The sequence below is a fragment of the Nomascus leucogenys genome, chromosome 20 (genome assembly GCF_006542625.1).
Source record: "Nomascus leucogenys isolate Asia chromosome 20, Asia_NLE_v1, whole genome shotgun sequence".
NCBI lineage: Eukaryota > Metazoa > Chordata > Mammalia > Primates > Hylobatidae > Nomascus > Nomascus leucogenys.
Window position 1 is genome coordinate 33,272,610 of NC_044400.1, and position 24,070 is coordinate 33,296,679.

Sequence of the window (24,070 nt, forward strand, 5' to 3'; positions counted from 1 at the left end):
ATCTAAAGAAAACAAGTTCGGCCAGCCACTGGCCTCGGCAATACACGTATAGTTATGTATAGTTATGTATATAGTTATCCCTCACTTTCATGCAGGGCTTAACATATCCCTTTGTCTTGACAAAGGGATTTCTTTTCTTTTCTTTCTCTCTTTTTTTTTTTTTTTCAGACAGGGTCTCACTCTGCCACGCAGGCTGGAGTACAGTGGCACAATCTCAGCTCACAGCGACCTCTCCTTCCTAGGTTCAAGCAATCCTCCAGCCTCAGCCTCCTGAGTAGCTGGGACCACAGGTGCATGCCACCACACCCAGCTAATTTTTGTATTTTTTGTAGGGGCGGGGTTTTACCATGTTGCGCAGGCTGGTCTCGAACTCCTGAGCTCAAAGCAATCCACTAGCCTTGGCCTCCCAAAGTGCTGGGTGTGAACCACCTTGCCCAGCCAACAAAGCGGTTTCCCAGTTGTCTCATTGCGGCAGTTGCAGGAAGCTCCCCCAGAGAAAACAGGGAACTGGGGAACTGTGGGCATGGGTAGGACTGAAACCCAGGCCTGAATCACCCCTTTGGACTCTGCATCGTGTTCCCTTCACTCAACAAATATTCCTGTGTTCCAGCGGCCAAGAGATGGCTCCTCCACAGGAAGAAAGCAGAGGAGTTTTGCATTTACTGTCTGATCAACAGATCCTGGGGAACTGCCCTGCCCTGGGAGGCAGGGACAGGCTTTGAGAAGCCTGGCAGCGGGGCGTGCAGGGTGGAGAGCTCAGAGGCTGGTGAGCCCAGAGAGCAGAGGCCCCAAACCAGCCTGTGCATCCTTTCCTGCCCTCCACATTTCCACCCTTGCCCCACGCCCCACAGAGTCCAGGAGAGCAGGACAGTGCTGCAAAGTGCTCTTTGATAAGAAAATGCCCCGACTGTTCTCCTCCTGAGTGCAAAGCCACATAGGACATCGTTCCTGGCTGCTGGAGCACACTGCTGAGAGGAGGACCTTCACTATGCAGGAGCCCCTGGTGCTGCCACTAAGCCTGGTAGCATCTGACTCACAGAATGAACAGCCAAGATTGGCTTCTTGTTTTCAGTTACAGAATAGAGCTTAGGCTGTTTTAGGCTGGAGAGAGGACATACATGGTCTAAAAGGTCAGGTTGTGAGCGCTTCTGGTAACTAAGTTGCAAACATGAGAGCGTGGCTCCACTTTGGAGCATGATGTGGTTTTAAGACAAAGCCAAACATTTCACAAAGGAATATGCCACGGGATGCATCAACGCCAAATGTCCCTCTGGGAATGTGACTAACTGCAAGCAGAGTTTAGGAAAACACCTTTTGGGGCCCTATTACTCACAATTACAATTGCAGGCCTGCTCTGTCTTCAGAGATTGTGTCTTTGAGAGGAGAGTAATTTTTTTTTTTTTTTTTTTTTTTGTAGACAGAGTCTCACTCTGTCACCCAGGCTGGAGTGCGTAATCTCGGCTCACTGCAACCTTGGCCTCCCAGGTTCAAGCAATCCTCCCGCCTCAGCCACCCAAGTAGCTGGAACTACAGGCACCCACCACCATGCCTGGTTAATTTTTGTATTTTTAGTAGAGACAGGGTTTCACCACGTTGGCCAAGGTTGTCTCGAACTCCTGACCTCAGGTGATCTGCCCACCCACCTCGGCCTCCCAAAGTGCAGAGTGGTCATCTTTTTAATGAATAAGTCTTTCAGACACAGAGGGCGGTTGTTGAGCCCTCTGTGGTGCCCTCTGTGCTGGACACTATGCAGGCTCCCTGCCATAGGGCATTCCATCTTCACAGCAGGCCTGTGAAGCAGACCCTTTCAACAGATAAGGAAGTTAAGGTTCAGAGCAGTTAAGTGACTTTCCCAAGGCTGTATAACTCCTGGAATATAGAGTAGGGATTAGAACCCAGCCAGGTCTGTCTGACCTCATCGGGGCTTAGACTGCCATAACAAGCTATCACAGACTGGGTGGCCTAAACCACAGACATTTATGTTCTCACGGTCCTGGATGCTGGAAGTTCAAGGTCAAGGTGCCTTTAAGGTTGGTGTCTGGCGAAGCCTCTCTTCCTGACTTGTAGGTGGCTGTCTTCTCATTTTATCTTCACATGGCCTTTCTTCTGTGCTGGAGGGTGAGGAGAGGGAGAGAGAAAAGAGAGAGAGAGGGAGAGAGAGAGAGAGAGACAGGGAGAGAGAGAGAGTGCATGCATCTCACTCTGGTGCCTCTTCCTTTTTTATAGACACCAGTCCTGTTGGATTAGGACCACACCCTTAGGACCTTATTTAACCTTAATTACCTCCTTGAAAGCCTTATCTGCAAATATGGTCATGTCAGGAATTGGGGCTTCACTATATGAATTCTGGAGGGACACAATTCAGTCCATATAATGAGGTTTATTTATATTTTTGCCCATCTTCTATAGCGATCTTCTTCTTCCTAATTCTAATTTTATGTTATTTTATTTTTTATTTATGTATTCTTTTTTGACAGAGTCTCTGTCAGCAAGGCTGGAGTGCAGTGGCGCCATCACAGTTCACTGCAACCTCTACCTCCCAGATTCAAGCAATTATCCTGCATCAGCCTCCTGATTAGCTGGGATTACAGGCGCCCACCACCATGCCCAGCTAATTTTTGTGGGTTTTTTTTTTTTTTTTGAGATGGAGTCTTGCACTGTTGCCCATGCTGGTGTGTAGTGGCATGATCTCAGTCACTGCAACCTCCACCTCCTGGGTTCAAGCAATTCTCCTGCATCAGCCTCCCATGTAGCTGGGACTACAGGTGCATGCCACCACACCTGGCTAATTTTTGTATTTTTAGTAGAGACGGGGTTTCACTATGTTGACCAGGCTGGTCTTGAACTCCTGACCTCGTGATCCACCTGCCTCGGCCTCCCAAAGTGCTGGGATTACAGGCGTGAGCCACTGCACCCGGCCAATTTTTGTATTTTTTTTAGTAGAGGCAGGGTTTCTCCATGTTGGCCAGGCTGGTCTCAAACTCCTGGCCTGTCTTGGCCTCCCAAAGTGCTGGGATTACAGGTGTGAACCACCACGCCCAGCCCCTAATTCTAGTTTTTTAACAAATTCGATATCATTTTGCTCACTTTTCTCTTTCCTACCTTTTATGATTCTTCCCATGTTTTTATAATCAGGGCATGTTCTCCTGCTGTTTCTAATTTTGCTTTCATTCTGGTCTGCATTTCTTTCATTTCCTCAATTTTTTCATTTGGCTCTGCCAACTCATGTCACACATCCTTTTCCTCAGTTGTCCCACATCTAATTCCTGGGCTCTTTTGCCTCTGACCTAATCTTTGGTCAGTTTTTGTAAATTATGGTGAAATACTTGGTCACAACTTCCTACTGCTCTGTGGCAGTTATTTCTCTTTTGCTGAGTGTTATTTGCTCCTTTCCTCCTCTTGGGTTTCAGTACCTCCGAACACAGAACTGTGCTGGTTCCTTTTGGATTACTTCTCTTCAGATGGGGTGAGCTTTCTTGGATTAGAAGGAGGTTCATGCGGGGTCAATGCCACAGTGCAGGATAGCGGAAATCTCACATGTGAATTTTTAGTAGTGGCTTCTCCCACCCAATAGATCTGGGTACTGCAGAGCTTCTCACAGGGCAAGCCTTCTCTTTTCCCACCCCACAGAGAGACTGCTTCCTGCAAATATGGCAGACCTGCAAATATGGTCTGTTTCCTAGAACCAAGACAGGCCAGGCAAGCTCCGACTGCCACCTTGTGCCCTTGCTCCTGCTGCTGCAGCAAGACATGCTGCTTTTGCATGCCAGGATGGGCTCCTGCCTTGGAGAAGTGAACTTTGCCCTCTCTTTCTGGAATCTATAGCTGGGGCCACCTTTTCAGCTTCCTCCTGTGTCTTCTAGTGCTTGTTTCTGTTTCTCATACTCCTATTGCTTGTCGGTGATTTCTGAGAGGATGCAACTCTTGCTACCGTCATCAAGCTTGAGAAGCACTTTCTCTTTTAACCACCCAGCCACACCACCTTCCTAAATAGTAGCCAAGTTTCTTTCTCATTATGAGAGTTGCTGTGGTGAGACCGGAGCTGCTGTTCTTGTCAGCTTATTGTCCCAGACAAGGCAAAGACATGGACAGAAGCTGTACAGGCGCTTGGTACCTGCCCAGTGAGCAGGGCAGGTGACACATGCTCAAAGGAAACCTGGGCTAGGAGAGAGAGGGAGAAAGAGAGATGGGAGAGGAAGGGGGAGAGGGGAGGAGAGGAAAGGAGAGACAAGCTCCAGCCACCTTGGGAGCTCGGGGCTGGAAGGCATAGCCCCGAAGAAAGGTAGGTATCCAGCAGGGAGGGGAAGAGAGCAGGGATCACACCACTGTCTTCTGTCTGCCCTCCAGGGTGACCACGTGTGGCTGGAGCCTCCCTCCACCCACAAGACCGGCGTGGCCATCGGGGGCATCATCAAAGAGACAAAGCCAGGCAAGGTCTTGGTTGAAGATGACGAGGGCAAGGTCAGTGTTCTGGGGCTTTCCTCTGGGCCCTGCCCTGCCCTCACCTCCAGGGCCCCGGAGCCCTCCCCACCCTGCGAAGCCTCTCCCCAACACCAGGGGCTCCAAGGCCAAGTGGGGACCTGGGTGGCAGGACAGATCACGGTGGAGTCCTGCCATGGTGAACATGGCCTGTGTGTCCTGGGGAACGTTTCAAGAGTTGCAGTCCAGGCAAATGAAGAGAATTAGGGGAGCAGGAAGTGGAGAAGTGGGAAAGGGGCTCTGGAAGGGCCAGAGGGGCAGAAAATCAGTTTGCAAAATGAAACGGGTAAGGGGAAAAGGTGGGTGAGGAAGGTGTGTGGAGGGGCAGGACAGGACAAAACACACAAGTGAGAGGCCAGCAACCTGGAGTGGCCTGGGGGTGACCAGCTCGTCCACCAGAGGGGTCAGGGCCAGCTAGGTGGTGAGCAGGGAAGGGCTTACAGTGGAGTGTCCAGCCAGTCACTTAGCTCCTCAGATTGTCCTCTCTGCTCAGCAGGATGCTGCAGGCTTAGTCTCCAAGGAGAAGTTTCTAAGCTGTGGCCTGTGAGATCCAGATGATGGAAGTCAGTAAAATAATAACAATATCTTCTATTTGTGTAACACTGTAGTTTTTTTAAAAAGCTTTATTTGTGTAGTCTTGTTCCAACAACCTGCAAGGCTCCCAGCTGCAACCTGACCCTAAATCTAACTTCTAGCTACAAGCTCCTTTGTCCCGGGTCTGAAATTCAGCCCTAGCCCCAGCTATGCCCTAACCCTGGGCCCTAGACCCATGCTGACCCAGCCATAGATGAACTGGATCCTGCCACAGGAGTCCCTTAACCCTTGTCATAGACTGACCCTGGCTGGAGGCTGGCCACCGCCCCAGGTCAGCTGACTCATGACCCGGAAGTTCATCTTGCTGCTGAGAACTTGGAGGGGAGGGTGTGGCAGGCTGGCCACGGGGATGGAGGCCACCCCTCAGGGGAGTCTGCACCCGTTGTTCCAGGAACACTGGATCCAAGCAGAGGACTTTGGTGTCCTCAGTCCCATGCACCCCAACTCAGTCCAGGGCGTGGACGACATGATCCGCCTGGGGGACCTGAACGAGGCGGGCATGGTGCACAACCTCCTGATCCGCTACCAGCAGCACAAGATCTATGTGAGTCGCCCCAGCCCTGTGTCCACAGGGGAGCCCCTCACAGGTGCCAACCTCCTGGACAGGGAGAAGAAAATGATGCACAGGGGGCACTGCCCCCCATGCCCTCACTGAGGGAGGTGGGTGAGGTGCCTAACTTTTCCCAATCTCTGCTGCCCAGTCCCAAACAAACAGGGTGATCCCACCCTGGAGGGGAGGAAGCCGATGCGTAGAGTGACAGCACAGTGCCTGGCACAGTCTGTGCTCAGTGAGGGCTGCAGATGGCCATCAGGTGGCCATCGTCCTCTGCCCTCTCCTTCCCAGGCATGTTGTAGAGACAGAGTCACTAGACAGAAAGCCCCTGGCCTCCCAAGAGTGAGGCCCGTGACAGCCCGGATCCCAAGGTGCTGATTCACCAGACGAGGGGGCCATGGGGATGGATGTGGGCTCTCCCCGCAAACCTGGCCTGGATGGAGGTTCACCCCAGCCTGAAGCTCTCATCCTGGTTCCATTGCAGATTTTTCCAGGGGAGGTGGTATTCCAAAACCGACACCAGCTCGGCCTAAGTAGGTGTGGCCTGCAGAAGCCACTGCCTGCCTGGGCCTCTCTGGTCTGGAGGGTGGCTAGCTCGGTTCTGACCGGCCCTTCTGGGCTGCTCAGAGGAAGGCAGCTTGTGCTTCCAAAGGGCTTGTGCCTGCACTCCTCATCTGGTGTCACAGCTTGAAGCCAGAGGGCACGTCCTCTCCTTTCCTAAAGTGAAAACCAGGACGCCATGGTCATGTGGCTTATTGTGCAGGCTCTGCCTGCCCCACCACCTGAGGGGCAGTGGGGCCGGGTGGGGGCTCCAGATGGGCAGCTGATCCAGGGCGGAGGTCCCAGGGGCACACAAAATTTGGGGTTGGGGTCTGTGAGGGCCAGTTGTTGTCCAGCCTATATGAAAGCCCCTGCGGGATGCAGGTGAAAACCCATTTCATACTTAGTCCATTTTTATCGAGTCCCTTCTAAATACCAGGCAGGGTACCAAACAGTTAACATTTGATCTTCCTGGAAATATGTCCCCTGGGAGCTCACCTTCCTGGTGGACATCCCATCTTCCCAGAGGAGGGATCTGCACAGCTGAATGTCTTATCTCCCTGGCCCAGAATCAGATTCTACTTCCCCACCAAAGTCAGTGGCCCTGATAACCCCCTGAGGGCAGGGCCAAGGCCAAGGCCAGGGCCGAGTATCTCTGCCAGGGGCAGAGGGCACTGACCACCTGCTTCCTTCCCAGACGTACACAGGCTCCATCCTGGTGGCCGTGAACCCGTTCCAGGTGCTGCCACTCTACACCCTGGAGCAGGTACAGCTCTACTACAGCCGCCATATGGGCGAGCTGCCCCCACATGTCTTTGCCGTCGCCAACAACTGCTACTTCAACATGAAGAGGAACAAGAGGGACCAGTGCTGCATCATCAGGTGAGGCAGAGGGGTCAGGCACCGCCTCCAGGCATCTCCCTGAACTGCTCCCCACCAGCATGCCTGCAAGGTCAGGCGAGGCAGGAGCTCTCCCTACTCCATGGCACACACCCTTCTCCACAGCACACGATGGCCCCAGCAACCCTGCACCCCGAGCAGTTCCTCCAAAGCTTCCTTCCTTCAGAACCTAGGCTTTCATCGTGTCACCAGGGACTGGACTGACCAGCCTTTAATAAAGGTTTACTGAGTCAAGGAAGGAAGTTGGGCTGGGTTCCTTTAGAAATGTGCCCCAGAAGTCAGGCATAGTAGCTCATGCCTATAATCCCAGTGACTTGGGAGGTCAAGGGAGGAGGATTGCTTGAGGCCAGCAGTTTCAGACCAGCCTGGACAACATAGCAAGACCCTGTCTCTGTAAAAATAAAAAAAGAAAAAGATATGGGACCCAGGTTAGGCACTGGAAGATGCAGGAGTTGAACAGGTGAGGCCCACTCAAAAAAAATCTCAGGGCAGGCCTCAGGTGAGGACAGAGAAGCAGCAGCTCCAGGGGACAGCTCTCAGGTCACTAGGGGACCAGAAGGAAAGTGTCCCCTCCAGTCTAGGTCCTGACTGCTTCAGAGACTCCCTGCCTGGCCTGGCCTCTCTACCGGTGACCATAGACCCTGAGAACTTGGAGGGGAGGGAGTGGCAGGCCTGCCACGGGGATGGAAGCCACCCCTCAGGGGAGTCTGCACCCGTTGTTCCAGGAACACTGGATCCGAGCAGAGGACTTTGGTGTCCTCAGCCCCATGCACCCCAACTCAGTCCAGGGCGTGGACGACATGATCCGCCTGGGGGATTCATTCATTCATTCATTCCTTCATTCATTCAATCATTTGAGGTTTTGTCATGCCCCAACTGTGTGCCCCCCACTGTCCTAACACGGTGAGGCAGCAGCTAACAAAAGTGACCAGAATCCCTTCCTCAGGGAGCTTATATTCTAGAGCGGAGACAGACAGGCAACAAATAAGTGCGTTTTTATGTGGGTCCTAACAGCTTTGAAGAAAAACACAGCAGGGGAGAGGAAAGGGTGATGTCGGCCTCTGAATTAGATAGGGGGCAGGCCAGGCATGGCCTCTCTGAGGAGGGATGTTGAACAGAGACCAGAATGAAGTCCTAAGGCACAGGTGATCACATTTCATGTCCTCAGCAACCCTCTGAAGGAGATGCTCTTATTCCCATGATATGGTCCCGTGTTACTGCTGGAGAGACCTACAATCAGAGGGGCTGAGATTCTGTTCCAGTGGTACACAGCAGTGAAGTGGGGAATTCAAACCCAGGGCTCTGGAGAAGACAGCAGACAGGCGCTCTGGGAGAAAGCTGGAACTCCCAACCTGCCCCCAGAGGCAGGGCAAGAGGCCTCTCAGCAGAGCTGGGCCTCAGGCTGGCTGGCCAGGGAGCTTACGGTGTGGCTCCCCCTGGAGGTTGGCGGGGCTGGCCGAGTGTGAACAAGGAGAGGAAAGAGCCCCCTGATTTTGGTTCCTTGTAGTGAGCAGAACGTCACTTATCACTTTGAGTCAAATTGCATTCTCCTCCTGCCCTTTCCTCCCCCAGGGCTGTGGGCAAGTCCCCTTAAGCCCCTGTCTCTACAATGGCAGGTTATTTGATGAGCTTGTGTTTATAAAAACGCTTGGCGCTTGACAGGCACTCAGGGGAGTCCGCAGCTATCACTGGAGGTTCGTTGATCTCACTCTGCTTTGCTGGCATAGTGATTGTGGGTATTTTGATCATAACTTTTAAAAAAGGTAATATTTTGGCCGGGTGTGGTAGCTCACGCCTTTAATCCCAGCACTTTGGGAGGCCGAGGCAAGTGGATCACCTGAGGACAGGAGTTCGAGACCAGCCTGGCCAATATGGTGAAACCCTGTCTCTACTAAAAATATAAAAATTAGCCCCGCTTGGTGGCCGGCGCCTATAATCTCAGCTACTCGGGAGGCTGAGGCAGGAGAATTGCTGGAACTGGAGGGGGCGGAGGTTGCAGTGAGCTGAGATCGTGCCATTGCACTCCAGCCCAGGCCAACAACAGCAAGACTCCGTCTCAAAAAAAAAAAAAAAAAAAAAAAAAGACAATATTTTCAGGCCAAACACGGTGCTCATGCCTGTAATCCCAGCACTCTGGGAGGCCGAGGCAGGCAGATCATCTGAGGTCAGGAGTTTGAGACCAGCCTGGTCAACATGGTGAAACCTTATCTCTACTAAAAATATAAAAATCACCTGGGCGTGGTGGCAGGCACCAGTAATCCCAGCTACTCGGGAGGCTGAGGCATGAGAATCACTTGAACCCAGGAGGTGGAGGTTGCAGTGAGCTGAAATCATGCCACTGTACTCCAGCCTGGGTGACAGAATGAGACTCCGTCTCAAAAAAAAAAAAAAAAAGGTAATATTTTCAGATGAAGCAATATCTGGGATTTGCTTTAAAATAGTACAGGAGGGGAAACAAAATTTGCCAGGAGTTGAAGCTGGATAATGAGACTGTGGGAGTCTGTTTTGCAAACTCCAAAATGTAGGAATCCTCTGGGGATCCTGTGAAAATGCAGATTCTGATCAACAGAACCTGTGTGACCTGCGCATTTGCATTCCAAGCCTGCTGCTGGCCTGTGGGCCACCCTTTCATTAGGAAGACATTGAGTCATCTCACTCAGCCTTCTGTATGTCCTGGGCACTGTGGTGCTGACCCTGGAATGAATCAGACCCGAGTGTGCCAAGGAGCTTGCAGCCGAGCAGAAAAGAAAAGACAAACACAGTAACATGTACAACACAGGCAGTCTGAGACCCGCAGGGGACTTCAGGGCTTCAATGCAGTGGGATTTCCGCAGGGGAGAGGCCATCCCTGTCAGACTGGCTCAGAAAGCAGGACTGGGGTTTGCAGGAGAGTTGAGAGGTGTTGAAAAAAATAGTTGTTTTGTGGCCTCATGTCCCTGCACACCCTTTTTGCAGCGGCGAGTCTGGGGCTGGCAAGACGGAGACCACCAAACTCATCCTGCAGTTCCTGGCCACCGTCAGTGGCCAGCATTCGTGGATTGAGCAGCAGGTCCTGGAAGCCAACCCCATCCTGGAGGGTAAGCATCACTCTGGGACCCACCCTTCTCCCCCAGCCCCACTGGAGACTTCATGCCAGGTGGGACCATGGGGAGGGACGGGATAGGCCACAAACCTTCAGCAACTCCTCCAGACCCTTGGGACACAAAACACAAGGGTGGGGTGCATGGTAGGGGAAGGGGGCCAGGCAGCACAAAGGGGAAAGACTGAGGACTTAATAAATTTTCACCAGGTGTGTTTTTCACGGGATCCTAAGAAGTATTCTTTTTAAAAAGTCATCCAAGATCAAATCAATTTGTGAAATGCTAGATGTGTGTGTTCAGTTGCTGGAACTGAACTGGAAAGCAGTTGCTGGGCCAGAGTGAGGACTGCAAGAGGTTTATCGAGGGGTAGACCTGCGGAAGGCAAAGTGGGAGGAAGCAGGAGTGGGCAGGATGAGCCTTCAAACTTGGATGCTGCTCAGACGCTTATGAACAGGAAAAGGAGAGGAAGCAGCTTGGGTCGGGAGAGGCTCATGCTGTGATCCAGATCTAAGTCTTGGCCGACCCAGCAGGGGGCTCTGGAGCAAACTGCTCCTTAGAAGGCTCCTGCCTTTGGCCCCGGTGACCCCGGCCTCAGTCTAGTCGGGGCTGCCCAGAAGCCTGTGGCCTCGGCCCCAAGGCTGTCAGCTGCTGGACAGCACAGTCTCTCTCATTTCTTTACAACTGAAGTTTGCTTTACATATAGTAAATATTCACCTTGTTCATGTACAGTTTTGTGAGTTTTGACAAACTCATACAGGCCTATGGCTCCCATCATCATCATGAAATAGAATGTTCCCATCACCCCCCAGATCTTCCCTCACGCCCCTTCATAGTCACCCCGTCTTCCCAACTCCTCCCCTGGCAACTACTGATTTGTCTTTCCCCCACCCTGCTTCACAGTTTTGTCTTTTCCAGAACGTCATAGAAGTAAAATCACAGGGTTTGTAGCCTTTTGTGTCTAGTTACCTTGGCTATTTGGGATTCTTCCTTGTTGCTGCCTGCAGCAGTGATTCATTCCTTTTTAATGCTGAGTAGAATTCCATTGTGTGGAGGTACCACAGCTTCCCCACCTGTTTAGGACATCTGGGTTGTTTATTGATTTTAGCTACTAGGAGTAAAACCTCTATAAACGTTCACATACAGGTTTTTGTGTGCACATAGGTCTTTCCCTTCGATAAATATGCAGGAGTGAAATTGTTGGCTCAAAAGGCAAGTGAGCCATTTTTCTTTGTCAGAAACTTCCAAAATGTTTTCCAAAGTGGTCGCTGCATTTTGCTTTCCCACCAGCAGAGCAGGAACATTCTGGTTGTCCTGTGTCCCCACCAGTACCTGGCACGGTGAAGGACATGGTCTGCCTTCTGATATGTGTGGAGCATGCTTGTAACTCCCGTGGCCCTGACGACTAAGGATGTTAGCATCTTTCCGCATGCTTACCTCCCTTCTGTATATCTTCTCTGGTGAAGTGTCAGTTCAAATTTTTTGCCTATTCTTTAATATTCTTTAATTGGTCTATTTCCTTACTAGTGAGTTTTTTTTTTTTGCTTGTTTGTTTTTTGTTTGTTTGTTTGCTTTTTATATTTTTTTAGACGGAGTTTCGCTCTTGTTGCCCAGGCTGGAGCACAATGGCACGATCTCGGCTCACTGCAACCTCCGCCTGCCGGGTTCAAGCGATTCTCCTGCCTCAGCCTCCCGAGTAGCTGGAATTATAGGCATGCACCACCATGCCCAGTTAATTTTGTATTTTTAGTAGAGATGGGGTTTCTCCATGTTAGTCAGGCTGGTCTCAAACTCCTGACCTCAGGTGATCCACCCGCCTCGGCCTCCCAAAGTGCTGGGATTACAGGCGTGAGCCACCGTGCCTGGCCACTAGTGAGTTTTAAGAGTTCATTATGTGTTCTGGATACAAGTCCTTTATAAGATAGGTGTTACATCTTATATTGTGTCCGAGTTTGTGGCTTGTCTTTTCGTTCTCTAGACAGGGTCTTTTGCAGGGCAGAAGTTTTAAATTTTGATGAAGTTCAATTTTTCCTTTTTTTCTTCTATGGGTCATTTTTTTGTGTGTTGTATCTAAGAAATCTTTGCCTAACCCAGAGATTTTCTCCTATGTTTTTCCCATATGTTTTGTAGTTTTAGGTCTTATATTTAGGTTGATGATCCAGTTTATGATTTACATTTGTGATCCGATATTTTTCTATGGTGCAAGGTACACAGCATAGAAAAAAAGACGTTTGGCTAGGCGTGATGGCTTAAGCCAATAATCCCAGAACTTTGGGAGGCCAAGGCAGTCAGATCACTTGAGGTCAGGAGTTCAAGACCAGCCTGGTCAACATGGGGAAACCCCATCTCTACTAAAAACACAAAACTTAGTTGAGAGTGGTGGCATGCGCCTATAATCCCATCTACTCGGGATGCTGTGGCAGGAGAATCGCTTGAACCCAGGAGGCAAAGTTTGCAGTGAGCCAAGATCGTACCATTGCACTCCAGCCTGGGCGACAGAGTGAGACTGTCTCAAAAAAAAAAAAAGACTTTTCTGTCTTTCCTTCCTTGTTTCTTTCTCATCTTTTTTCTCTTTCCTTCCTTTCTTTTTCTCCTTCTCTCTTTTTTTGTTTTGCATGTCGATACTCTACTGTTCCAGTCCTATTTGTCAAAAAGACTATTTTTTCTCTATCGACTTACCTTTGCACCCCTGTCTAAAATCAATTGACCATCCATGTATGGGGCCGTTTCTGGATTCTCTATTATCTTCAATTCCCCTCTCTGTCTATTCTTTCACCAGTGCTACACTCTCTTGATTTCTGTAGGAAGCGGTGCAATCAGATAGCATGTGCCCTCCACTTTTGTTATTCTTTTTCAAACTTGGCTATTCTAGGTCATTTACCTTTCCACATATAGTACATTTTAAGATCAGCCTGTCAGTTAGTACAAAAAAAAAAAAAACCTGCCTGCATCAGATTCTTTCTTGAAGAGACACCCAACCAGTCACCCCCATGATGGCCACACTGGGTTCAATAAGTTAAACAGGTTTCGTAACTGTGGCACTTCTCAGAGGCTCTGCCATGCATTGGGATTCCTCGAGAGAGAGACAGGGTGCCATGTTTCCTAAACCTACTTCTCCAAGGAACCCTTTTCCTTTGTTTCATGGGACTATGCTGGATGCTGGTATTCTGAAACTGTATTCTAACCATTAATGGGTCATAAAATCAGTCTTCTAGAACAAATCAAATATCATAGAATAGAAACACCCCAGCACATCACTCTTCATAATAACTAGAACTGAGTATTTTGTTCTAACTTTGTGTGTGCAGGTGGACATGTGTATATACTAGGATGTAATGCAAAATATCTTTCTTACTGTGGATCACATCAGAAAAGCTTGCAGAAACAGCTTTACAAAAAAGACTGACCACTTCCGTGTGCCCTGGCCTGGACACGCTGTTGCCACTTCCCATGCCAGCTTGGCCTCTCCGTATCAGCCTTAGCCCTGCAACCTGAGCCATCTTTCTAAGCTGTGAATCTTCTCCCACACTCTCTCAGAAGCTTTACTGCTTCCCTTATTACTGCAGAATGATTGCCCAAGTTCTGAGCCTGGTGTTTAAGGCTCTGTGCCACCTCGCCCTACCTACTAACTAGTTCTGTCTACCTTCCACTGCTTTCCTCCTGCATCCCACACTCTGACAAGATTTCTGTGTCTGCAAGCACACTCCATGCTTTTTCTGACCTCCGAGGTTTTCCCTGCATTTTTGTCTTCCTCTTAGCAGGCCCTCGGCTTCCATCACTGTCTGGTGCAGCCGTGCCCCTTCTTTAATTCGAGGCTCAGCCACCTCCTCTGAGAAGCCCTCTTACATGATCCCACTCAAATTACATTTTCTCCTCTCTGCTCCCATCATGGGCATCGCCTGCTTACCTTCAGCCTTTGGAAATGCCAAGACAATCCGCAACGACAACTCAAGCCGCTTTGGGAAGTACATTGACATCTATTTTAACCCCAGCGGGGTGATCGAGGGCGCGCGCATCGAGCAGTTTCTCCTGGAGAAGTCCCGGGTCTGCCGGCAGGTGAGGCCTCCACCTGCCCAGGTCGGGAGTTGAGGGAATGGGGGAGGTTTCCAAGAGGGGCCCCCTTTCACCACTCTCACCTCTCCTCCCCTCTTCCCCAGGGGCCCTCCCAGAACCCACAGGCCTCGCTGGATAATGAGGGCCCTTCCCCAGTATGCCAGGACAGCAAATGATAGAAATTTTTCGATTTTGAGCAGGGCTCGGTGGCACACGCCTCTAATCCCAGCACTTATGGGAGGCCAAGGCAGGTGGGTTACTTGAGGCCAGGAATTTGAGATCAGCCTGGCCAACATGGCAAAACCCTGCCTCTACAAAAAATATGAAAAAAATTAGCTAGGCAGTGGCACATGCCTGTAATCCCAGCTACTTGGGAGGCTGAGGCATGAGAATTGCTTGAGCCTAGGAGGCAGAGGTTGCAGTGAGCTGAGATTGCACCGCTGCACTCCAGCCTGGGCAAGACAGTGAAACTCTGTCTCAAAAAAGACTTTTCTCCATTTTGAATTTTCCATTCACATAAATTTCTTCTTTCTTTGGTGCCTACCATTCCTCATCTCTACTAGAATTAATTCTGAGACTAGGCTAGTTGGGTGGGCCATATCTTCAGGTGTGTTAGGGGACATGGCAGAAAGACACAGATGACAGTATCCCAAATACCACATTGCCAGGAAGTACAGTGGCATGTGGCCTGTGTTGTCACACCAGGCCCTGTGCTCAGGGGGCCCCATGCTTGGTTTCATCCTCTGCTATTGCCACCTTGAAATTCTTACTAGCTTTTTAGCAAGAGGGCCCATGGTTTCCTTTTGCACTGGGCGATAATGTAGCCAGTCCCAAATGGTAGGGATCCCAACACGTGGCACCCACAACAGCAGAATTAATGCGCCTGTATGTGTGTGTGTGTGGGGGGGGTGCTCTCGTATGATGGCATAACACCTAACACATGCATGTGTGCAAATGAATGCACACACACAGAAGGGGTCCAGAGGGGAGAATGCCAACAACAGAGGGGCTGTGGCTGTGTGAGAGGGACAGATGCCTTGGCACTGTGGCAAGCTGAGAAGGAAGGTCACATTTAGTGACCCCTGACCTGGTGCTATACTTTTCCTGTTTTATCTCATTTGACCTTCACAACCATGAGAGGTAGGTCTTTTTATCCCTATTGTACGGATGAGAAAACTGAGTCCAGTTAAGTTTGGCCCCTTGTCCAGGGTCACAGAGCCAGCACATGGCAGAGTCTCTCTGCCCTGTCTAGAAGCTCCTATTTCTTGATACAGTGGTTGCTGAGTTCATAGAACTTGTCACCCAAAATGATACCCTGAAATGGGCAGGAAATTTCTAAAGCAGATGAGAAACAAGGCCTGCCCAAGAAAAGAGAGATTTAAAAATTCTGGCGTGTCTATATTACAGAGGAGGCAGTCTGTCCATGTCAACGTGAAGGATCACCAAGAGATATGTTTAGGTGAAAAAAAAGGAAGTAGCAGAACCATAAATATGTTTTGTGTAAAAAAAAAAAAAGGAAAGAAAAGAAAAGAGAGAACTATTTATAGATATACTATAGGTAAATGTTTTTTTTTAAAAATGTCTAGGTTCTGGGGTGGGGAGGAGGGGATTTAAGGAAGTGGAAGGCAGGGTGGAAAGGAGCTCTCATTTTTTTGTTTTTGATCCTCCCACCTCAGCCTTTTGAGTAGCTGAGACTAGAGGTGTTCACCACCACATCCAGCTAATTTTCTTATTTTTTGTAGGGATGAGGTCTCACTATATTGCCCAGGCTGCTCTCAAACTCCTGAGTTCAAGTAATCTTCCTGCCTCAGCCTCCCAAAACTGCTGGGATTACAGCCCACCTGAGACTCCCATCTTTTAACACTACTGCATTTGCTTCAGATTGTTTGATTTTTATCAGAATGCATTTATAAATAGTGTTTTAAAAAATACAGAAGGCACCCTAGGCAACAATGCAAAACCCCATCTCTACAAAAAATACAAAACTTAGCTGGGTGTGGTGGTATGTGCCTGTGATCTTAGCTACTTGGTAGGCTGAGGTGGGAGGATGGCTTGAATCCAGGACTTCGAGGCTGCAGTGAGCCAAGATTGCACCACTGCACTCTAGCTTGGGTGACAGAGCAAGACCTTCTCTTGGAAAAAAAAAAATACCGAAGGCCTAGGGAGCCCCGTGGCTGTCAGATCTCTCGTGGGCCACTAAGTGCCTGTGAAGACTGTGGGACTATAAGAGAGCCTTGACTCTATGCCATCACTCCTGGCCTGGGGACTTTGGGCACAGCAGTGTCAGGGCTTCAAGGAGCAGTCAAGATGCAGGGAAATGGAGTTCTCAAGGCAGGGATGAGACAGCCATGGAGGCCCGGGACAGGGACAGCAACCAAGCCAGGCTGGCCCTGGGTCAGTGCCAGAGCTGCTCCTGCCTGAGAGACTTGGAGCAGAGGCCAGGGCTGGGCTGGGCAGAGTCAGTCTGAGGCCCTGAGGCCTCAGGGGAATGGCTCAAGAATCTGTCTGGAATGTCCTCCCTCCCTCCCAGGCCCCCGAGGAGCGGAACTACCATATCTTCTACTGCATGCTCATGGGGATGAGTGCTGAGGACAAGCAGCTGCTGAGCCTGGGCACGCCCTCTGAGTACCACTACCTGACCATGGTGAGCTGCCCACCTGCCGCCTCCCAGTAGCCAATGGAAGGGAGGAAAAAGAGCTGGTGCCGCTCCACCCTCCATGACAGCTGCGGAGAAGCCCAATGCTGGCGGGGCCCCTGAGGCGGGGCTGGTTCCCTTTCCCTCTCCTCGCCAGCCCCACTGTGCTGGGAATCACCTTGCCCGCGTGCCTCCCGCTTCCCTGTCACATGTACCCCATTCCCCAGGCTGGACCTGGGGCCTCCCCATAGACCTCATCTTCCTTTGGTCCCCACTGGATGACAGGCTCCCGGCGCCCAGTGGGCCACAGGGAGTTGCCCACACGCCTTCTGCTCCTGATTTCTCTCCAATTGTCTGTCCTTGCGGGCCCCCTAAAACGTAAGCCCCGGGCCCCAGGAAAGCAAAGCCCTTCCTGGGCTCCCAGCTGCACCCGCCACCTAGGACAGAGCGGCACCACAGCCATCGCTCATTAGCTGAGGCGCCCTGGCCCTCAGGGGAACTGCACCTCCTGGTTTATTGACCACAGAGTGGACCCAGAGCGTTCTGCCTCCGGGATCTCTCCCATGCAACCCTCTCTCCCGGGTCCACTGCTCCAAGGCCTTCACCAGCCCCTGCCTAGACTTCATGGGTCCCCCGTCACCAGTCTTGACCTCTAATCTGTAATCCACCCTGCAGCCAAAGCGCTCTTCCTGTAGAAGGTTTGCACTGTAGTGTCATGCTTTGGATGGCACTGCTGCAGTGACCCCTGAGGCCTGTAGGGTAGAAGTCCAAACTCCTCGGCGTGGTTTCCAAGTCTCTACAGGATCTGCCCCTATGCCAATCTCTCCCTTCTCAACACCCACCCCAGCCTCCCCGCAGCCCTGTCCCTGCCTCCCCACCTCATGGCCTTGCTCCCATCATCCTCTGCCTAAACTGCCCTCTGTCCTCAGAGGCGGTGGGGCCAGCTCTGCACCTCCTCTAAGAAGCCTTTCTCCACCTCTCGATAGGGCTGGCCCCGGCCCCTGTGGTCTGGGCACCTGTAACAGGCAAATGGCCATGGCACGGTCACTGGCTCCCTGCCTGCCCCCCGGATGCGCAGCACAGGGCCTGGCCCATGGCGAGCCTTGGAAAGCGTTTCTTAAAGGAACAAACCCGCAGTGTCCCCCAGAGAGACAAGGCAGGCTCGAGTAGGGATGAACGACAAATAGAGGATCAGAGAAGTGTGACTTGGCCAAGGTCACACAGTGGCCAAATGCTGGTGCTGGCTGCAAGGCCCGATCATGCTGTGGCTACTGTGTCATGATTCTGCCTCTGAAAACAATTGTATGTAGTTTCTGAGCATGAACCCTACATGGTCCACCCAGTGCCTGTGAAGTGCAGTGTCTAAGCCTTGCTGGCCCCAGGAGGGAGGTGGTGGGGCAGGGGATGGCCCCATTCACTGAGGCGCCCTGTCCAACAGGGGAACTGCACTTCCTGTGAGGGGCTCAACGACGCGAAGGACTACGCCCACATCCGCTCGGCCATGAAGATCCTCCAGTTCTCTGACTCCGAGAGCTGGGACCTCACCAAGCTGCTGGCTGCCATTCTCCACCTGGGAAACGTGGGGTTCATGGGTAATGCCGGTTCTGCCCCAACTGCACCCTTGAGGAGGGAGAGGGAAGGGGACAGGAGCAGGAAGGCATCTCCAGGGGTTCTCACAGGAAGGATCCTGTGGTCCAATCCAGGCCTGGAAAAATATATCTAAAAAATTCAGCTGCGATTTTGGAGGCCTTGTGAGGCGAAGGGGAAAATGTCAAAGCTTAAGGCTCTCCACAGGTGGAGACTATGGCCAATCATCCCCCACTTTTAGCTGGGACCCCAAAGGGCTTCCCCCTTAAGGTTCAGGTAAGCCAGAGTAAACAAATCCATGTGTGAACTTGCAAATCAGGTTGTGAGCATGGGGCGGTCTGGGGATTAAGGTGTCCTGACCTGTGAACACCCCCAAGCACCTAACGGAAGTTACTGACAGTCCTCGCTGGAAGAAAGCACCAGCAAGTTAGATTACAAATGATTCCTGCGGGTAGTTTTTCAAACACAACATCCAGCATGAATCCAGGAAGAAATAGGAACAAGGAAATGAGATACCATGAACAAGAACCAGCAGAAATAATAAACAGTAGAAATCGATCCACAAAGATTTCAAAGTTGCAATTATTAGACACGGACTAGAGAAGTTCTGCTTACTTTGCTCAAGAAAAGAAGCAGCCAAGCTTGAAAATTTAGACAGCGAATGGGAAACTTTAAAGACATTACAGATTTATAAATGAACCACATAGAAATTCCATTCTAAAATTAAAAAAAAATACAACAACCTAAAGGAAGAACCCAGTGGATGGTTTAAGGGATTCTGTGCCTGTCTAGGAGAGGGAATGTGTGAGCTGGAGGGAAAATCAGGAGAAACTGAGTACAGATGGAGAGAGGAACGTCAGGAAATGTCAGAGAGAAGGTGGAGACTGGGAGGACACTGTGGTCAGGGGGAGCACACCTTTCATCGGAGTCCTAAAGGAAAGGAGAGAGAAAGAGGCAGAGGCAATATTTGAAGAGATTAGGGCTGGTTCTAGAACTAAGGAGAGATCATTCACAAAGTAATGGGAAGGGACAGACTTTTCATAAACTGTTCTAGAGCAATGGGGTGTACATATAGAAAACAAGAGCTTGGGCCACCATCTCATGCGGCGTGAGAACATTGCTTCCAGGCGAGCTGCAGCTGGGCTGATCTGTCGTCTACCAGCCAGACTGCACACTTTGGCCAGGGAAAGGTGGGTGCTAACCAGAGGTGGGCACCGGGGCCTGGGACAGCATCAGAAACATGATGCTGAGGAAGTGAAGCAGGCACAAGAGAACGCAGACAGATCCACTAACATAACATTTGTTGTTTGTTTGTTTTTGAGACAGGGTCTTGCTTTGTTGTCCAGGCTGGAGTGCAGTGGTGGGATCTCGACTCACTGCAAACTCCACCTCCTGGGTTCAAGCGATTCTCCCACCTCAGCCTCCTGAGTAGTTGGGATTACAGGGTCCTGCCACCACAGCCCGGCGAACTTTTTTGTATTTTTAGTAAAGATGGGGTTTCACCATATTGGTCAGGCTGGTCTCGAACTCCCAATCTCAGGTGATCCTTCTGCCTCGGCCTCCCAAAGTGCTGGGATTACAGGCACAAGCCACTGCGCCTGGCCCACTAACATAACATTTAAAAGCAGGCACATTAAATGCTGTTTAGGGACTCTGTAGGGAATAAAAAGCTAGGAAGTTACAAGTTGGGAGGGTGCTTACCTCTGGAGGAGAGGGACACAGTCTCAGCCTGCAAGGACCTCGGAGGGCTGTGGGTGCTGGCAGAGCCTAGATTTGGCTTTAGCGGTGGTTACATGGTGCTGACTTTATTCTTTACAACACAGCTTTGTGTTTTATGCACTTCTTTATCTGTATATTTTATCTCACAATTTTTTTCAGTTTAAAAAAGAAAAAAGGCAAAAACAAAGACACCCAAAGGTCTCGTCCCCCACCAGCCTGGCATGTCCTAAGCTGGACGTTGGTTGAAGAGGAGAAACTGGAAGCTGGGAAGCCAGTCAGGAGACGGTTGCAATAGAGCCAGGCCTGGCTTACAGCTGGAGCTCCATTAGTGCTTTGCTTCCTGTGACTGAATAAATAATGAAATGTCCAGGTTTCTACACCCAGCAGCATGGATTGAGGGTCATGATGGCTCATCTCTCCAGCGCCAGTGTCTGCTGTGTCTCCCAAGTCAGACTTCTCCCTCCAAATAAGCCCACCTTTCTTTAAACTTCCCTTCCACCCAGGGCCCTGGTCTCCCCAAGAGGAAGTGGTGTGCCACGTTCACCAACAGCTAAGGTGTGAATGACCCACGGTCATGGGGCCGTTGGCTCCCTCAAAGAGAGGACCCTGGGAGAGGCCGCAGCTTACGCCGGGGCAGCTGTCCTCCTGAGTGGATCTGTGGCTGCCTTGGGCCCGGGCCTGTCGGGACATGGCTCCCGTCGCTCCAGGCTGCTTTCCCACTCAGGATTCCTGCTTCTCTCTCTAGCTTCGGTCTTCGAGAACCTGGACGCCTCAGACGTGATGCAGACACCTGCCTTTCCCACTGTGATGAGGTTACTGGAGGTAGGGCTGCTGTGCCCACAGCTTCCATTTTGGTGGGGGGCCTCAGAGGCCTGGGCCGACAGACACCTGACACCTGATTCTCATAACTCTACCCGGGCCCCCGCCCCTCTCCCAGGGCCTAGGCTCAAACCCCTCCCCTCTATATACTGCAAGTGCCTGAGGGTGGGCGCAGAGTGGAGCAGTGCCAAACAGAGCAGCGGAATGGCCAGTTTGGCTTTAATGAATGTTCCCTCCCTTTCCCCACATTCCCTCCTGCTTGTCAGTGGCCCTGTATCAGTATCCTCGCCCTCCACCCTGTCCGGTCCCTAGGCTCCCCACTTGGGCCCCAACCCACCCATCAAACCAGCCCTGCCCTGTGCACTCACCCCTCAGGGCTTCTCTGGGGCTTGTGCTATTCTGGGAGAGTGGAATGTGCCGGTGAGTCCGGGGCCCAACCCATTAGCCTTCCCAGTTGTTCCCCAGGCCAAATGCGAGCCCTTCCTCGGCTTAAAGGAAGGGCAGCAGGCCCTGAGTGAGGGGCTACCTCTGCAATGGGGACAGGGCAGCGCCCCACGTCACCCCCATTGACAGCTCTGGTGGAAAATTAATAGAAACAGGAGCAAGAAATAAATACATAAAGCAAGCAATCACATTAGGTACATTTTGCTATTAAACATTCTTCTTTTGGTTCAAGGGTACTCAGAAACTCTGGGTTTTGTCAGCTCCAGTGGAGGGCTGGCCCAGCACACTCCCTTGCTCCTTTAGACACTCAGCCTTCAGGCGGGACTGATTTCAGCCAGGACATGCCTGAGGTCTGGCCTCAGAGCCCTCCCTCACCCTGGTTTTCCAAGGCCAGCCTGGGGGAGCCGGCCCCTTTCTCAGCCCCCAGGAGACCCACGAAGGGCTTGACCCACTGAGCTGGAGAATCCTTCCCTAACAGCTCCCAAGGGCCTGGCCCTGGCCTCAGGCAGCGCCCACCCTCAGGTGGGCATAGGTGCTTGGTCACGAGAGGGAAAAAGACTTGGCAGAAGCAGGTCAGCGTGCTGGGCCAGGCCCTGCTCCACAGGTGTGACGCAGCCCCCACCTGCCCCCCCAGGTGCAGCACCAGGAGCTCCGGGACTGTCTGATCAAGCATACCATCCTCATCCGAGGGGAATTTGTCACCAGGCCCCTGAATGTCGCCCAGGCTGCTGACCGGAGGGATGCCTTTGTCAAGGTACAGAGCTGAGAGAGCAGGGCTTACATGGCCATCTGTTGACCACGGCTCTGCTCCTCGCTGTGCCGGTGGAGGGCAGGATGGAGCAGGGGGCCCTGGGCAGATCCCCACTCTGCCCGTCACCTGCCTGGTGACCATGGACTCCTCAGCCTCTTGGGTCCCGGTTTCTTCCCTTTGAAGGAGGGATAACATCCGCAGTAGGTCCAAGACATTTGGCCTCTCCAGGTGAACTTGGAGGTAACCTCCTCCTGAGCCTCCAAGCCCGGGATTCTCCCACCCCCGTGTCTCTCCAGGGCATCTATGGGCACCTCTTCCTGTGGATTGTCAAGAAGATCAATGCTGCCATCTTCACACCACCAGCCCAGGACCCCAAAAATGTGCGGAGGGCCATCGGCCTCCTGGACATATTTGGCTTTGAAAATTTCAAGAACAATAGGTACGAAGATCTCAGATCCCAGCCCCACTGCTTCCAGAAAACGGAAGATAAGCAGCTCCTCTCGAAGGGGGCAAGTTGGAGGGGAGCCATCACACTGCACCCAGGCCTGGCGAGTCCCAACAGGTCCGCGTGCTCTGCACGGGGTGGCTGCTGTCCCCTGCCGTCTAGAGAAGGCCGTACAACTAAAAGCTGTCCCTGAGAGCCAGGCTGAGGCCCTGGCATTTGTCACCCCTCTTGGGCCACCTGCTGTCCTCCTGAGCCAGAGTGGATTATCACACGAGGTCAGGGTTGAAACAGAAATCAATAACATGGATTCATCTGCATCTGGCTGGTTTACCATTTTAGGTAGTGGGGGAAGCTAGAAGCATTTGTGGACCATCCCTGACTTTTTTGTTTGTGGGGTAAGGCACAGCAGGACTCCTCTGACCTGGAGTCCCAGTGTTCTGGCACCCCAGACTAGAAGCTGGAGAGCTGTAATCAAGAGGCAGGTCAGAAAATAGCTGCAAGCTATGACTGTGATGAAGGCTGGGGGTTGGATAGACAAAGGTAGTGAGGGGACCAGGCAACAGAGCCAGGCCAGGCCAGGCCAGGCCAGGTGATGCTCAGGGACACTATCACCAGCAAGAGGAGTCCCATCAAGACGGACAAGCAGGCTGACAACACTAGCTTTGCAATTTAGCTTACCTGAGCCAGCTTATTGAAAAGGCTTGATGGGACAGAGACCGGGCCGCTGGCTCCAGGAAGCAGGGGCCTCTGGGCCCCGTCTGAGGAGCCAGGGGGCTAGCCTGACCTTGCATGCCCCTGCCCAAGGCCTGTCTGATCTGAGAGTGATTTAGAAGGGCCCCCCTTGGACAGCCAGGATTGTCAAGACACAAGCCATTCCACATGCAAGCACGCTGGGATCTCAGCCCTCCCAGGGCCAGCCGGGGGTGCAGGACAGGGGCCGGCTCACTGCAGTCAGGTGGGAGAGGCAGGGCTGGAAGAACTTAGCCCAGTGCACTCTCTAAGGCATAGAGAGCTCAAGTGTGATTTGGATCATTGGCATCTGGCCCTGGGAGGGACAGGTATTGGAGACAGCATGGGCCAGACTTTGGCAACTGATGGGAACTGGAGAAGAAGGACAGAGACAGAAACTCCTCGGTTTCTGACTTGAGCCAGGGGTGGTAGGTGGAGGGGCCATTTCCCAAGGCGGGGAATGCAGAAGGAAGCGCAGGTTGGAGTTCTGGGAATGGGGGCAGTAGGGCATGTGCCTGGTTGATGCAGGGGGGGCCCGGCAGTCAATGCTGGGTCTCTGGAAGCTCGTCTCAATACGAAGGCTCATGGGTGGGGCTGCTAGTATGCACTCAGACCACAAGAATTGTTTCAGTGTCAGGTAGGCAGGCCTGGCAGAGGACCTGGCAGGGGGCTGTGAGAAGCCGAAGGTGAGGACTTGATGATATGCTAAGCCTCCTCGTTTCTCTGTTTTTTTTGCTGTGGGGTG

At 51.8% G+C, this 24,070-nt stretch overlaps 1 protein-coding gene and 1 long non-coding RNA gene across 2 annotated transcripts in view; one reads left to right on the top strand and one right to left on the bottom strand.

Annotated features, from left to right (window-relative positions):
- The window catches only part of MYO7B (myosin VIIB), a 100,935-nt gene that overhangs the window by 25,105 nt on the left and 51,760 nt on the right, over positions 1 to 24,070 (top strand). Inside the window, exons 3-12 of the mRNA XM_030800982.1 lie at positions 4,348 to 4,461; positions 5,465 to 5,617; positions 6,864 to 7,048; positions 10,022 to 10,143; positions 14,057 to 14,199; positions 16,727 to 16,840; positions 18,270 to 18,423; positions 20,883 to 20,959; positions 22,035 to 22,154; positions 22,448 to 22,590. Coding sequence (XP_030656842.1) covers positions 4,348 to 4,461; positions 5,465 to 5,617; positions 6,864 to 7,048; positions 10,022 to 10,143; positions 14,057 to 14,199; positions 16,727 to 16,840; positions 18,270 to 18,423; positions 20,883 to 20,959; positions 22,035 to 22,154; positions 22,448 to 22,590 — 1,325 coding nt within the window. The remainder of the gene's footprint in view (positions 1 to 4,347; positions 4,462 to 5,464; positions 5,618 to 6,863; positions 7,049 to 10,021; positions 10,144 to 14,056; positions 14,200 to 16,726; positions 16,841 to 18,269; positions 18,424 to 20,882; positions 20,960 to 22,034; positions 22,155 to 22,447; positions 22,591 to 24,070) is intronic.
- On the bottom strand, positions 166 to 11,194 carry LOC115831762. The gene is made up of 3 exons (XR_004027253.1): positions 11,113 to 11,194; positions 4,921 to 5,020; positions 166 to 2,111 (listed from the first exon to the last, which is right to left on the bottom strand). It is a non-coding gene; the product is annotated as an uncharacterized LOC115831762 (long non-coding RNA).